We start from the raw sequence: 14,698 nt of genomic DNA on the forward strand, positions 1-14,698 counted from the left end.
AGCGACTGACTGAGCCCTGTGGTCGACCAACGGAGTGACACCAGCAGTAAAGCTGAACATCCACTGTACTTTTTTCTTTAGAGCAGCACATACACTTCTTAATGGGCTTTTTCCAACCTGCTTGTGTGCTCTCCAGTTTAAGCTCGTAAAAGTTTTTATTGCTGTGTGCGCGTTCATTGCTGTGATAATGTTTTACTCTCCCTCTTGGCAGGTCACTCTGGAAAATGAGTTTTTAATCTCAGTCAGTTGGTCAGATAAAGGATTTTGGAGCCGGGACCGATGTCTTGTGAGCAGCGTTATCCCTGCAGCGCACGGGGTGGAGTGACGACCTCATCTGCTTTTTGGATTTCTGTCAACTCTGATATTTTCATTTGGGCTTTTTGCACATTAGAAGCAGATGCATCGCCAGACTCCCTGAGAACTTTGCATTTTTTCCCCCCCAAGATCGCAGAGGCTAACGACTAACATTAGATACAAACGCTTTCAAGACTTGTTCGTTGACATTTTTGCCTTAGTCCTTGTTCCTTTTTTTTTCCCCATGCCCATTGCCTTTAGCCAAGCCAGACAGCAGCAGCCATCATATGTACAGTCTACAGTGCATCAGTATGAACCTAATTATGGTAAACTTTCCATCATAAACGGTAAACCGCAGGATTTCTAAAAAACACCCATTCAAGGCCAGCCTGCGCAGTGGAACTAGAACTAGAGCTAGCCAACCCACAGGCATGAAAATAGAATCCCCTTCCTCACCAACACTCATTTGCCTACAGAGAAGCTCTCAGTGTAACTATTTCATTGGTGTGTGGGCGGCAGAAATTTTTTTTTTTTTTATAGAAGTTTCTGTGGGAGTAGATGGTGGAGTAGAGGTGTTCACCCACTGATCAAGGTGGCTTTGAATGAGTGAATAAGGTCAACACCAGAGGTGTGAATAATGTATTTAACCATTCCACTGTAGGTGAAATGGTGCTACTTCCTGCTGTGGGAGGTTAATGGTGCGCTAAGGTGACACAAAGGCAGGCGAACTCCGGCGAGCTGAATCTGGAAGCTTTGTGGTTTTGGCTTTTGGTGTTTGTGAACGTTCCTCCTTTTCCCTTTTCCAGTTGGACAAACACACACTGGGGAACCATCGATGGACCGCTAAAAGGAGATACAGTAATTTGAACAGAACAGTCTTACAGACTGAGTATATTCCAAAGCAGTGCAAACACAGAAAAGAAAACTTCATGGGATAAATAATGTTGAGGTTTTAGTCATCTTTATACAGAAAAACGATGCTGCTGTCATGACTCAGCTGCAGTTTTCAGCTTTGCCTGAGCAACAGGGGTGTGTGTATAAACTGGATGCAGAATGAAAAAGCGTTCCAGTCCAGTTAGATTTCATAATTACTCCATTTAGCAACCTAGCTTTTCCTAGCTAAGAGAAATGCATTCAGCCCTTTGTGTTTGTCAACGGCTCCTGCTGCTCAGTACGATGTCACGGCTTTCAATTCTGTTTAGGGTTCCCACCCGTCCCGTTTTTCCCAGAATTGTTCTCTTTTTTCACCACCTGTACCGGGAAAAATAAAATCTCTCCCGGGACACAATTCGTCCCGAGATGTCCCGGATTTGAAACTCTAGGAGGTGGCAACCCTAATTCTGTTGTTCACATTTTTTTTCTTTCAAACAAATATGATAGCTCCTCCGATCAATATTACATTATAGCTCGAGACACGGCTGACCTTGTTTTGCAATTCAAGGTGCCCCGCCGAGACTCCGCGGCACCTGGGAGTCTCGCTGCAAACATTGCGTTGACGATAAAGTCTGGAAGCCGAGACAAATTCCTCCTACGAGCGTCACCGGTGCATGGCTATCAACACATTATCCTGTTTGCTTAACGAGAACGAACCTGGGCAAACAGTGCCATGTCACAGCCCAGGCCTGTGTTTTGGATGAATAAATGTGGGTAATGAGGCCTTTTTTTGAGAGAGAGAGAGAGAGAGAGAGAGAGAGAGGAGAGAGAGGAGAGAGAGAGAGAGGAGAGAGAGAGGAGAGAGAGAGAGAGAGGGAGAGAGAGAGAGAGAGAGAGAGAGATCCTTCCACATGGCCTCAGAGAGGAGACCCGTCATGCCGCAGAATTTGCTTTTACACACTGGGACCGACAGCCGCACAACAAAGCTTCACCTCCATTTCTCCCCCCTGGTTTGTGGTTTTAATTAGCAGTTCCTGCAAGACCAAGGGAGCGGAATGCGTGCAGAGTTCCTGGGTCTGGCATTTTGCTCACATTGTCCTCCTTGGCTCTGTTATTCCGTTGCTGCTGCTGCTGGCCGACCCTGATTCGTGTCTTGCAGCTATTTCATGCAGAGCAGCCACAAGGGACACGTCAGAGTCCGAGTTAAATGGTGTGTGATCACTGGGCTTTAGTGGAGCGGCTGCCAGGTGCTACTTTAGGACTGCGCTTCCTTCCATCCATCCTTCCTTCCTTCCAGTAATGCCTTTGTTATTATGTATTTTCGATGTTCAACCAGCAAAATGCAAAACCTTTAACTTGACTTGCAAACACAGTGTTTGCAAACTCACTTAAATCCTGCATGTCGGGAAATTTGCCTTCTTTGAGTCAGCTAAAGATTCCGCTTCGCCCATGACAGAATGAAACATTTCATTATGTTATGCGTTTGTCTTTTTTTTTTTTACATAGTAGAAAAAAGACAAAAATTAATTCTTAACTAACTTGTTTCTATAAAACGAAAATGGGCATGGTGACGTGTAGCTAACCCTTCACCAGTTCAGTATCTAATGGGAAAGGGTCCGCCCTGAGACCGGAAGGTTGTGGGTTTAATCCCTGACTGGCTCATAACAAAGACAAGAGATAAAAATCATAGACTTTGGTTCCCTGCTAGGCACTCATTATTTGGGGTTGGACTTGGGGGTTTGAATCACCCATGGGTCAAATACGGTGGCCAAATTTCCAAATTCAGTGGGACTTTAACCTTTAACTTTAACAGGTGGCCAACCAGGCTGACTTGCTTAAATGCGTTCTTATGTTCGCCCAATTACTTTCCAAATTTTTGCCCCTCTCTTTGCTTCCTGTTTGCTCTTGCCTGATGGATACATAAACGAGGTGACTGCAAAGGATTTAGACTATGTTCCATCTGGCGTGCCAGGTCACGCTACCATAATATTTATTCTGTCCTGCCTGGCTGCCTCCCCTGCCAGCAGTAGGTGAGATGGATGAAGTCTTATCAATTGGCCAATCCCAGTAGAACCAGCCGTGACGGTCTAGCTGAGGATTTCTGGGTCGGTCACCGATGAGCCGTATCCCACACAAAGTTGATTCATCCCTCAAAGGCTGTTTTTTTTGTCTGTTTGTTTGTTTGTTTTGCTTTTTAACATACTGAAACAACAGGCATCCAAATCGCTCGCGCTGCAGCTTAAGAAAACACATGCAAACGCTGGCGTCTTCATGAAGCAACTTTCAGCTCACCACATCGAAGCTGCCGACGCGGCTAACCGCACAAAGTTTATGCAAATACAGCAGCTGTTTAATATTCATAAGAGATGTGTGGTTTTTACAGACACGTTTGTTTTGTGGGTTTTTTTTTTCTCCAAGCCGGAGACGCACGCAGTTCGCCACTTTGTTCCCCGGCAACGTTTCGCAACCGTGGCGTGTAGCTGTGCGATGTGCCGCCTGTTTGTCCCTTTCGTGTGTTTGTTTGTAGCCGGTTTTATTTTAATGAGGATTTACACTTAATTTGTCTTGTAGTCTGTCTGCCTGCATGGAGCTCTCCCGGGCCATTTAATGTTAATTTAATGCATTTGTCATCATTAAGCGAGCAGTCAAATGCACTCTTGTTTATACGGTTTCACGCTCGTTGTTATGAAATAAATTATTCCTAAGCAAATAAATGACATATATAATTATATGTGTATATAATATATATGTGACACTGGGTTTTTTTTACGCCAGAGCACAATGACCTCGATACGCGGTTTTGACTCACAAGCGGAAACCAACTACAGCCGCGTTCGCGCACACTACAAAGAGATCCGATGAAAGGCAGTCGTCGTAGTTGCAGATCTATTTATTCTCGTGCGTGCAGCTTTCTGGAGAATCTTTCCGCGCTTGTTGCCAGCGGGCGGCTTCCTTCCCGGCAGCCACGCACCTCGTCAAGAGCTGGAGGCAGCGCCGCTGCTTCTTTTATCCTCCCCCGAGACGCATGCGGATCCTCGACTGTGCCTGCTGTCCTGCCACTCTGACCGAAGGCCCTGTGAGTGGGGCGGTGCCCGGGTCAAGACGACCCATCCGGAGTTGTTTTCCTCTGCTCATCCCTCGCAGTTTTGTCCCGGCGCCTTCCGTCATGAAGGAGCAGCTAAACTGTTTTCTTGGAAGGCGTGCTGGCTAATCCAAGGTGCTGTGGAGGTCTGCTTGCTTAAGTAACGCTGTAGCCGCCTGGTTCAGCCGTCCACTAAGACTCTGTAGCGGCAGGCCTTGTTGTTTGTCTTGTTTCTTTTTTTTAATGGAATGCGTGATATTGCTTTTGAACCCAGCTTTGGGGACACGGTGGAAGAAGTCGCAGTGTCATTGTCCCACAGAGTGTGTGTGGGGACAGCAGTGTGCAAGGTTTACCATCCAGGCAGCCAAGGCCTTGATATAAATTGTGACATGTCATAGCAAACCAAAATAGAAAAAAAGGTTTGATGTGCTTTACAAGCTGGAGAAGGTGACGGAAGGGGAAGGAAGGGGGGGGCGTGCGTAATTCATCTGAAGAGCAGAAGATAAAAGATGTCAACCTCACAATGCGGTAGCTCCCTAAAATCTCTGCAGCCTGTTATTTTTTCTCCTTTTTCCCTTTTTTTCTTCATCTAAAATGTCACATGCTAACTGTTGACATTTCCTTCAGCTGAGGTGAACGTCTGAGCCAAGTGAAAAAGAGGCTCTTTGCCGGTCACATGTCCCTGGGGAGCAGCCTTTAAAATAATAATAATAAAAAAAAGAAGGTCTATTCAGTGTCCTCCTTTCTGCGTGCACTTCATGGTCATGCTGTGGAGGAGGACCCGTTCATCTGTCACAGGACTCTGCTTTATGCTGCTCCAAGCGGCCTTCACCTCCTTCCCTGCCCCTCACCTTCTCTTTCAGGCTGGAGGCTTTATTGTCCTGCAGCGTTGGCAAGTAATTTATTACTAAGTAATCCACTACTGTAATTAAACTACTTTTTGAGTAATGGAGTATTGTAACTAGATTACTGCATCAAAACTGGTAATTATATCATAGTCTATTTTGTTTCTATTCCGAAATCTCCCAATTGTTTTAACAATATGGGCTGTGCAAAAGGCACCAGTGCTGTGCGTGAGTTTGTGTCAGGTCAAGAGGACAGAGGCAATATTTGGAATTGCAAAATTTGCACTTTAATACAGTTCATTCCAAAGCAACTGTTGCTTTTCCTTTTTTTTAACTAAAGTAATAAGTAATTGATTACTTATGAAACCAAATAGTTAAAGTAGTAATTACATCACTTCATTAAAGAGTAATCAGTAATCTCATTACTTTTATGGAGTAATCCCAACAACACTGTTGCGCTGCAGGCTTTTTGTTGCACAGAAAAATTCACTACCGTTCTGAAGCCGGCAACGCTACGCATGTCCCGCCCATGAGAAACAGATTTGGTGACGTCACTCCAGTCAGTCCTGACCCTTGACGACGGTGAGGCTTTGTCTTCTACAAATGGGGCTGAAATCGTGTGGTGTTGTTGCATATACTCAGTCATGAGGGGCCGCCAGATAAGAGGTTTTGGCGTGTAAGCGGCTTATATACCTGTTATCATAATGTCCAGACTGTGACATACCCACTGGCCTCAGACACCAGAGAGGACGTGACGGGGGCGGAGTCAACGGCTTGGCCTCTCTTCTCTGCCGGCAGCAGCAGCAGCAGCAGCAGCAGCTCGAAGTCCTCGGTCACGCGGCGGCCATGTCGTTGATTTGCACGTCTCTGTGTTTTCTCCACCTGTGTCAAGACATCAAGATAACAGATGCAGATTCTCAGGTTGCAGAAAAAAGGGTTTTATTTAAACTAAGAGCCAAAAACCAAACTTAGGGTGTCCATGAGAGTAAACTATGAACAAAAACTCGTGGGAGATTTAACAAAACACAGACAAGGGGGAGTACAAAAGAAAGCCGTAGAAAGGACCGAATACATGAAACAACAGACCTGAAAATAACATAGGGACAGCATGGCAAGAACCGGGACATAAAAACGCAATGATCCAACACAGACAAAGGGAGACAAGGACTGTTCATGCACTGGGGACAGGGGAACACAGGTGAGAACAATCAAGGGCAGGGCTGACAACGAGGCACAGGTGACAGACATCAAGCACTGAACACTGGAAGTAAAACTTAAGACACTGATGACAGAACAAAACAGACTTCAAAATACATGGAACATGACAACCTGCCTTGGACGTCCCTCGCGCCTGCTCTCGCCCGCTCCTGTTCTCGCTCGCTCGCTGCCGGCACTCAGCTGTGGACTTGTGTGTCAGTGCGCCGTGCTTCGCAGGAGAGGAGCTGCCTCCTGAGTTGTTGTTTAGCTGACCAGCTGTTTGATTACCCTTGAGTCGTCTTTCGTTTTCCTCGTTGACTAGGTTTCCCTTTTTTTTGTTAGCAATAAATTGTCTTATTTGCCTATTTTGCAGACCTCCATTGCCTTATTCCCTCTCCTCCGCCCGGTAATTTAATGTATTGTTACCTCCCACTACCCTAGACCTAAGTGGGAACGTAACAGTTGGGGGCTCGTCCAGGATCTTTCCGTTGCTCCTGCGGAGACGGGAAGAACGGTAGGGACGGGATCGTTTGATTACCCTTGTGTAATCTTTTGTTTTCCTCGTTGACCAAGTTCCCCTATTTGTTAGTGTGGCAAGGCGCAGAGGGCCCGGGCAGGCTTCGAACCCCAGACTCCCGGGTAATAGCCATGCGCGCTTAACCATTCGGCATATCCCTTTGGCCAAATGGTTAAGCGCGCATGGCTATTACCCGGGAGTCTGGGGTTTGAAGTCCACTGCGCCTTGCCACATTAGCAATAAATTGTCTTATTTGCCTAAAAAAAAATAATTACCGGGCGGAGGGGAGGGAATAAGGCAATGGGGGTCTGCGAAATAGGCAAATAAGACAATTTATTGCTCACAAAAAAAAAGAGGAACTTCCTGGTCAGCTAAACAACAACTCAGGAAGCCTCTCCTCTCCTGCGAAGCACGGCACATTGACACACAAATCCACAGCTGAATTCCGGCGGCGAGCGAGAACAGGAGCGGGCGAGAACAGGCGAGAGAGATGTCCTCTTCCTGCATCCTTTTATGCAGCGCCTGCTCAATTGCACATTCGCCGCACCTGTGCAGGTAAATTGATGGACGCTGCGGAGAGAGAGAGAGAGAGCGAGAGAGAGAGAGAGAGAGGCAAGGCAAGGCCATGTCCCACACACACAATACGGCTCCAGCCGTAACAATCATCATCATCATCATCATCATCATCATCATCATCATCATCATCCCCAATACCATCCCCTTAATCTGCCTTATCCTCAACATCCTCCTCATCATCATCCTCTACCGCTCTCCCTTTCCTCATCCTCATCTTCCTACTCATCATCATCCTCTTCCTCCACCTCCTCCTTTTCCTCTTCTTCATTCTCCTCATCCTCCTCCTCTTCCTCTGCTTGAAGGGATACTGAGGATTTCTCATTTCTCAGCATTAACACAGTGCCAACAGCAGATTGCTATTGGAAACAATAAAGTCTTGGTGACCACCCGGCTCCTCACACTCAGCCATTAAAAGTGTTTAACAAGACCAAACCCTATTGGTCCTCGCACTGCACCGTTACAATAAAATCCAACTATAGAATAATCAAGCAAAAGGTGACATTAAGAAGAAAATGAAAAGAAAGTAGAGGAAAAGGAAAAAGGGGACCAAGAGCTGCTGCAACAAGCTCAACAGTCTCTCATCTTTCATCAACCTTAAGTCTTTTATCAACCTTTGACCTCGCCGGCAAGCTGTTGCACTGGGAGTTGTTTGTTTTTTTTTCACTCTCCCACACAGTCGGCTTACAACACATTTCTCAGTGGCCGTGAGGCGCATTAAGAGCTCGTCTCCCAGCTGCTGAAAGTGGAAAACACAATTGCAGCCTGGAAGTGAGACTCCAGATCCATTTTGCCCAAGCCGCGTGCGAGGGGGACTGCGCCGTAATTTGATGAATTGAGAAAGTGCACGAAAAGGACAGGAAAGGCAGAGCCGAGAGCCCAGAATGAAAACCGGCCGTGTCGGTCCGAGAGCGTTCGCATGCTGTGCTGCTCTCAGCAGCGATCGACTCCGGCCTGCGTCGCCGCCGCCGCGCTCACACTCATTAAAGTGTTAGGAGCGCGGCCTGGATGCCAACCCCTGCCAGCGCACCATATGGCACTCTTCTCGTCTCACTGCTGCTCTGCTGACCTCTAAACCTCACGTCGACATGGAAACCGCCGCCGGTGGCCGTCCTGTTGGCGCTCACTTCTGATTCGCCAGCAGCATCCCCCCCCCCATCCGCCTTTGTTTTCCTTTTTATCCTGGACGACTGGATGAAGCTGCTGAACAGCAAACAAAAGCCAAATATCCTCCCGACAAACATCCCAGTAATCTGGAGGGTTTTGGGTGTGTGTGTTGGTGATCGATAAATCTGATACACTTAAAAGTTTGCAGCATTGTGATGTACAGATGATTTTAGTTTGTAAGACGATGGGGGGCCTGCGGCTCAGAATGGAAGTCTTTGAAGTGTGGCGCGGATGAATATGTTTAGAATGACCTGAATATCTGTATTACTGATTTATGCTCCTCCGAGGCATTTGGATTAACAGAGGTATATTTTTAGGAAAGGAGGAAAACACGTGCGCTATACGCATTGTGTGCCTCTAATCCACTGCCTCTTCTGTCCACATTGATGCAAAAAAAAGAAGCATTTTCTCATCATTTGTGTTGTTTTTCTTTCTTTGCAGCCCACTTCCAACACCTCTTATCAAAGAGAATAACCAACTCAGCTAAAAGCCCATGTGCCCTTTGAGAGGGCGGAGACTGGCGATGTGCAGCGTGCTAGTTCAGTTCACCTCTGCAACACCTGCCTGCAGGTCCCACCCAAGGCTGCCGTGTTTGTTTATGCATGGTGAATTAGGACAAACAAGAGTAGAGCTGCGTGTGTGGGCCAATATTGGGTGACCGAATGTGTTTGTTTAGAAGAAACAAATAATAATAATAATAATAATAATAATAATAATAATAATAATAATAATTTAAACTAATAAGATAAAACAAAATGCAACCGGAAAGAGGAGGATCCGCAGTAATTTCCATGAGAAGATGCACCACCGCACGAGCTCTTTATTTCTGCCATTGTTATCATTATTTCTGGCTGCACCTCTCGGCGGAACATCACGGAGCAATTTCGGCCAATTTCACAGCTCTTACCGACCCAGAGAGGGGAGTCGCACGCCTGCGCAGAAGCCGCAGCATGTCGTGCGCGCCCCATCCCACAAGGCATCTCGCCCCGCTCGAATGTTTCGGATTCCGAGCGTCTTTGAAAAGGGACTTGAGGGTGGACCGACGAGACGATGGGCTGCCCTGTTGGATGACGGGCGGGGGGTGCGCGTGGCGATGAATGCTGCACGCACAGAGCAGGTGTATTTAGTAGCCCGTGCGCGTAGGACGCGCAGGCAGCAGCGCGCAGCATCCGCCGGCGCACAGTTTTACCTGCTCCAAGGAGCGAAGAGAAACCTCATCATCTCCTGGACATGAGGCAACTTGCTCCTGCAGCCTTTCGACCTGGTTCTAATTTTTTCCCCCTTGCCAAAGCTGCGTTTGTGGCTCCGCGAAAGTCGCACGTGGTAAGCAGGAGAACAATGTGGGCACCGTGAAAGTGGAGGACGCGCGGCAGCAGCAGCTCGTTCTGGACAAAGAGGAATTAAAGAAGAAGGCGCGCAGGAGCGCTCGTCGTGTTTACAAGCTTCACATCGCGGCTCCGCCGCACCGTGAAATCAATCTCTGTCTTATCGGCGGAACGGCGGCAGTCATGCCGGGGGCACTTTTCACCGCGGAGTCGCTCTACATCGGCATGGAGGTGGTGATCGCGCTGGCGTCCGTCGTCGGCAACGTGATGGTGGTGTGGGCGGTGAAGATTAACAAGTCACTGCGCGACACCACCTTCTGCTTCATCGTGTCCCTGGCGCTCGCTGACATCGCCGTGGGAGCCCTGGTCATCCCGCTGGCCATCACCATCAGCATCGGCCTGCAGACGCACTTCTACAGCTGCCTGCTGGTGGCGTGCACGGTGCTGGTGCTGACGCAAAGTTCCATCCTGGCCCTGCTGGCCATCGCCATCGACCGGTATCTCAGGGTCAAGATCCCCACCAGGTAACCAGGAGCTTTGAGTCAGACTGGTGTCAGTGGTGTGCTGGTGATGGAGACTTTTCTTTTCTCGGCTAAGCTGAATCTCGATCTGACGTGCGCACACACAAGTTCAGGCTGCTGGTATTGATTTCCTGCTGGATACTGTTTCACAGGCAGGATGCATCCGTCCTGCCGGATCCCTTTATTACGCACATGAATCTAAAATTTTTAACAGGAAATGAACGGCGGCAGACCAGAGCGTGTCTGATGAAAGCGGCGACATCCTGAAAACAGTCCACAAGGAGACGGGCAGGGGGGGAGGGTCAGTACTGGAGCGCACGCAGGAGAATGTTGATGTGTGTCTGCCGAGGGCACCTGGGAGGTCGGGTCTGCTGTCAGCACCACTCGCTTCCTGTATCTGACGCCCGGCACCACTTCACTTCCTCCGGGCTCCTCGGGCCTGGCTGAAACAATAGGCAGGGAGGGCGGCGGTGGAGATAAAGGTGGCTGGCAGAATTTAATTTTAGAAGAATCACGACCGTGATATTCATCTCCTGTGCACGAATCCCCTTCTTCCAGGCTGATGATCTTGTGTTTTTCATTGCAACTTTTTCTCCTTTGCTGTGAAGCCCCTTGGCACCCAGCGCCGTCCGCCTGCTGTTGGAGCTTTTTATTTTCCTCTATTCCCACGTCTAGTCAAAACATGGCGTCCCTGAAGGGCAGTGTTGGCGAGTAATCTATTCCTAAGTAATCCACTACTGTACTTAAACTACTTTTTTAGTAACAGAGTAATGTAATGGGATTACCAAAAATGATAATTATATCGTAATTACTTCATCAAGTAACAATTGCATTACTTTTCTGAAATATTTTGCAAGCTCAAATATGTCTTATTATCCACAAAATTTAGAATTTAGAAATTTAGAAAAACAACCGAAAACAATGATGTCGCAGATTGATGATGCAGCCGTGCATTCAAGTCATTGATGTGCAACGACGCACTAAAACAAGCATGGCTGCGGCAAAAGATAAAAACAGCAATTGCATTTGATAGCTGGAAATACAAACATTATTTTGAGTTCATCTCGTCTAAATAAAAGAATATTTTGGTTTGTTGTACGTTATGTGCAGGAAACATGTTCTCAACTGTTACTTTATCTGATTACTTCTGAAACAAAGTAGTGAAAGTAGTAATTACATTACTTTTTTTAGGAGTAATCAGTAATCAGTAGTTGGATTACTTTTATGGAGTAATCCCAACAACACTGCTGATGGATGGTCTGATTTGCCGTCTTGTGTTGCTGCCTCTAGCTGCCTGAAAGAAAAGGTCAACTAGTTGTCCTCCCCAAATATTTCCATCATTAAACAGCAGCAGTTGGTTGTACAAACAAAAATGATTTACCACCAACTTGTCCCAAGTGATGCGTAATTTTTCAGCCTTTTATTTGGCGGCGTTTCCTGTTTTTGTTTTCTTTCTGTTTTCTTTTGTTTTTTTCACATGATGACGTTTCTGCAACATTTATTTGGCAGCACATGCAGCTCTCCAATGAGCATGTCCAGGGTTGCTATGATACCATATGATGCAATTGCAATATGAGGATATGCCTTTATTGTCCTCACAAGGAGAATTTGTCTCGCCGCACATTTCGCGCCTCCACAGAAGAATGAACCATAGCAACAGCGCAAATCAAATAAAAACAGGAAGGGCTTGTTAAAGCCCATGCTGCACGCACACCAAAAAAAATAATACCCCTGCGAAACCAAAGGAAGATAAGAAACCTACAGTGTTATTGCACAAGTCAGGCAGGCTTAAAAAAAATGACAGCTCCGAAAGGTAACCTGGGCTGGCACAAACAAGTTTAAGGTGATTTAGCTCAAGTTTGTTACGTTCGGAGGACTGATGTAATAGAGTCGTGGGCAATATGAAGGAGCGCCTTAACCCAATTTGGATTGAAGAAAGTGGCCATAAAAGCAGCATTCAGGTTAAATTCTGCCGATGCGTGTTGGCAGATGCTGAAGTTAGCGCTGTGTAATAACCGCAGAGGAGCGATGGCTCCCTCTTGAAACCCTCTCTGTGATTAACAGCAGCGCTTGAAATCAGAGTGATTAAGAGAACCTCCCGCGTGCCGCTAACATGCTGCTGTGATTTGCAGATACAAGCGGGTGGTGACCCCCCGGAGAGCCGGCCTGGCCGTGGTGGCGTGCTGGACGGTGGCCTTTGTCGTGGGACTCACGCCCATGCTGGGCTGGAACAACCTGAAGCGCCTGCAGCAGAACGGCTCCATCAGCTCCGACCTGGTGATCACCTGCCAGTTCGAGAACGTCATCAGCATGGACTACATGGTCTACTTCAACTTCTTCGGCTGGGTGCTGCCGCCGCTGCTCCTCATGCTGCTCATCTACGCCGAGATCTTCTACATGATCCACAAGCAGCTCAACAACAAGAAGCTGAGCAGCAGCCACGCCGATCCCAACAAGTACTACGACAAGGAGCTCAACCTGGCCAAGTCGCTGGCTCTGGTGCTCTTCCTCTTCGCCGTCAGCTGGCTGCCGCTGCACATCATCAACTGCGTCACGCTCTTCTGCCCTGAGTGCCAGAAGCCCATGGTGCTCATCTACATCGCCATCCTGCTCACCCACGGCAACTCGGCCGTCAACCCCATCGTCTACGCGTTCCGCATCAAGAAGTTCCGCACGGCCTTCAGGAAGATCTGGCAGCAGTACTTCTGCTGCAAGGACACGCCGGCGCTGGAGATCCATCCCAGCGACAGGAAGGAGATGCCGGCCGTGGAGCTGCCGCAGAAGGTGCTCAACCTGGAGCCCGTGGAGCAGCAGCTGCCTTCACCTGAGCAGCAGGAGCAGCAGCAGCCACAACAAGAGCAGAATCAGGAGCATGAGGAGGAGGAGGAGGAGGAGGAGAAGAACCTGAAGAGTGAGCCTCAAGAACAGCAGCAGCCTGAAGAGCATCTGCCCTCGCCAGAGCAGAACTCAATCTGAGTTGGATTCCATTTGGGAGCAGTCGTGGTTCTCCAGTTTAGAGGTCTGCTAACCAGGAACACGCAGAGGCAGCTCAGATCACTAGCTTGAAACGCTGGAATATCATCTTTGTTTTCTCAGGTGGAGGAGCAGGAAGAGGAAGATGAGGAAGAGAAGGAGGAGTTTGGTTGACTGTGGTTGTCTATCTTAAGATGATGAAAACGGTTTTGAGCCTCGGTGTATCGATTTTTTTGTGGTTGAGGTATTTGAGTGTCGCTCAAAGAGAGAGAAGAAAGTGCAATATGAGTAGTATTAGTAGTGGTTGGTCAGTATCTGGATGACCAAAGGTGAAACCCGGGTTGAAAGTATTGCCATTATTAATTAATTTATTTTTTAATGGATCGAGCAGGTTTGACCTTTTGCTGCAGAGCTGCGCTGTGTGTTTCAGCGGAAGATCCCGAATGTCGTTACGATGTGGAGAGCAGGTTGCAGCAGTGGCGCAGCTGGAGCACCGCTGGAGACGTTTGTTTGTCTCCAGTAACAAGGGGGGGGGAGTTCCTGCTCAGCCTCTTCTGTTTCTTCTTGTTTTTTTTTTCCTTTTTTGTTGTTGTTGTAAGCCTTTAACCGAAACCCTGCGGTGATCCGGCCGCTCTGATCCACTTCAGAGGAGATGGACGAGGATGAGGAAACGCGCCGGCGGCGGCTCGAGGGAGATTGTAACCTTTTTAACAAGGAGCGTGCAGGAGGCTCCCGCCTGCTGCTGCTGCTGCTGCTGCTGCTGCTGCAGGAGGACGGTGACAGCCACTCAGAGGGGGGAAAAAAGACAAGACGCACTTAAAAGCTTGTGTTTATCTTCCTCCTCCCCCCTCCATGCCAGCTGGCGGTGGGAGCACCCCCCCCACCTTCCCTTCCTTAATGGACCCTCGTCGCTCAACTCCCCTTCACGCGATGCGCGCGGGGCGTCCGCGGCCTCGCTCAGGGGTTCTGGAAGTTCAACCGTGAGTGCGCGGCGGGAACAATGGAAGAAAAAGATCGTGGCGAGTGTCCTGCTTCCCGCTGGAAGCTTTTCCTGCTCCACGGCCCGGCAGGAAGTGTGCGGATTAATAATTAAACTGCGTTTAATGCCGCCGACTGAAAATCACTGTATGAGAATGTAAAGTTGATTTCTCTCTCTCTCTCTCTCTCTCTCTGTCTAAAGACTCAGGGGGCGCCGATGCTCTCCTAACCCTCAGTGGGTGACAATCTCTACTGTGTCTGTTGTGGACTTGCCAAACGACTCTTGGACTTTTCCGAATGGTCGAGACGACGAGGTCGACTCGAAAACCTTTAAACGCCGCCGCCATCCGTAG

General features: G+C 48.2%; 1 protein-coding gene across 1 annotated transcript; it reads left to right on the forward strand.

Annotated features, from left to right (window-relative positions):
- Positions 1-9,394: 9,394 nt before the first annotated feature.
- On the forward strand, positions 9,395-13,495 carry adora1b (adenosine A1 receptor b). Its single transcript, XM_076026420.1, has 2 exons — positions 9,395-10,397; positions 12,527-13,495. Exons 1-2 carry the CDS (start codon positions 10,057-10,059, stop codon positions 13,368-13,370), a joined length of 1,185 nt encoding a protein of 394 aa, XP_075882535.1. The 5' UTR covers positions 9,395-10,056; the 3' UTR covers positions 13,371-13,495.
- Positions 13,496-14,698: the final 1,203 nt, after the last annotated feature.

Source organism: Nelusetta ayraudi, unplaced genomic scaffold (genome assembly GCF_046127955.1).
Source record: "Nelusetta ayraudi isolate G7.1 ecotype Tasmania unplaced genomic scaffold, CSIRO-AGI_Nayr_v1 ptg000019l, whole genome shotgun sequence".
NCBI classification, from domain to species: domain Eukaryota; kingdom Metazoa; phylum Chordata; class Actinopteri; order Tetraodontiformes; family Monacanthidae; genus Nelusetta; species Nelusetta ayraudi.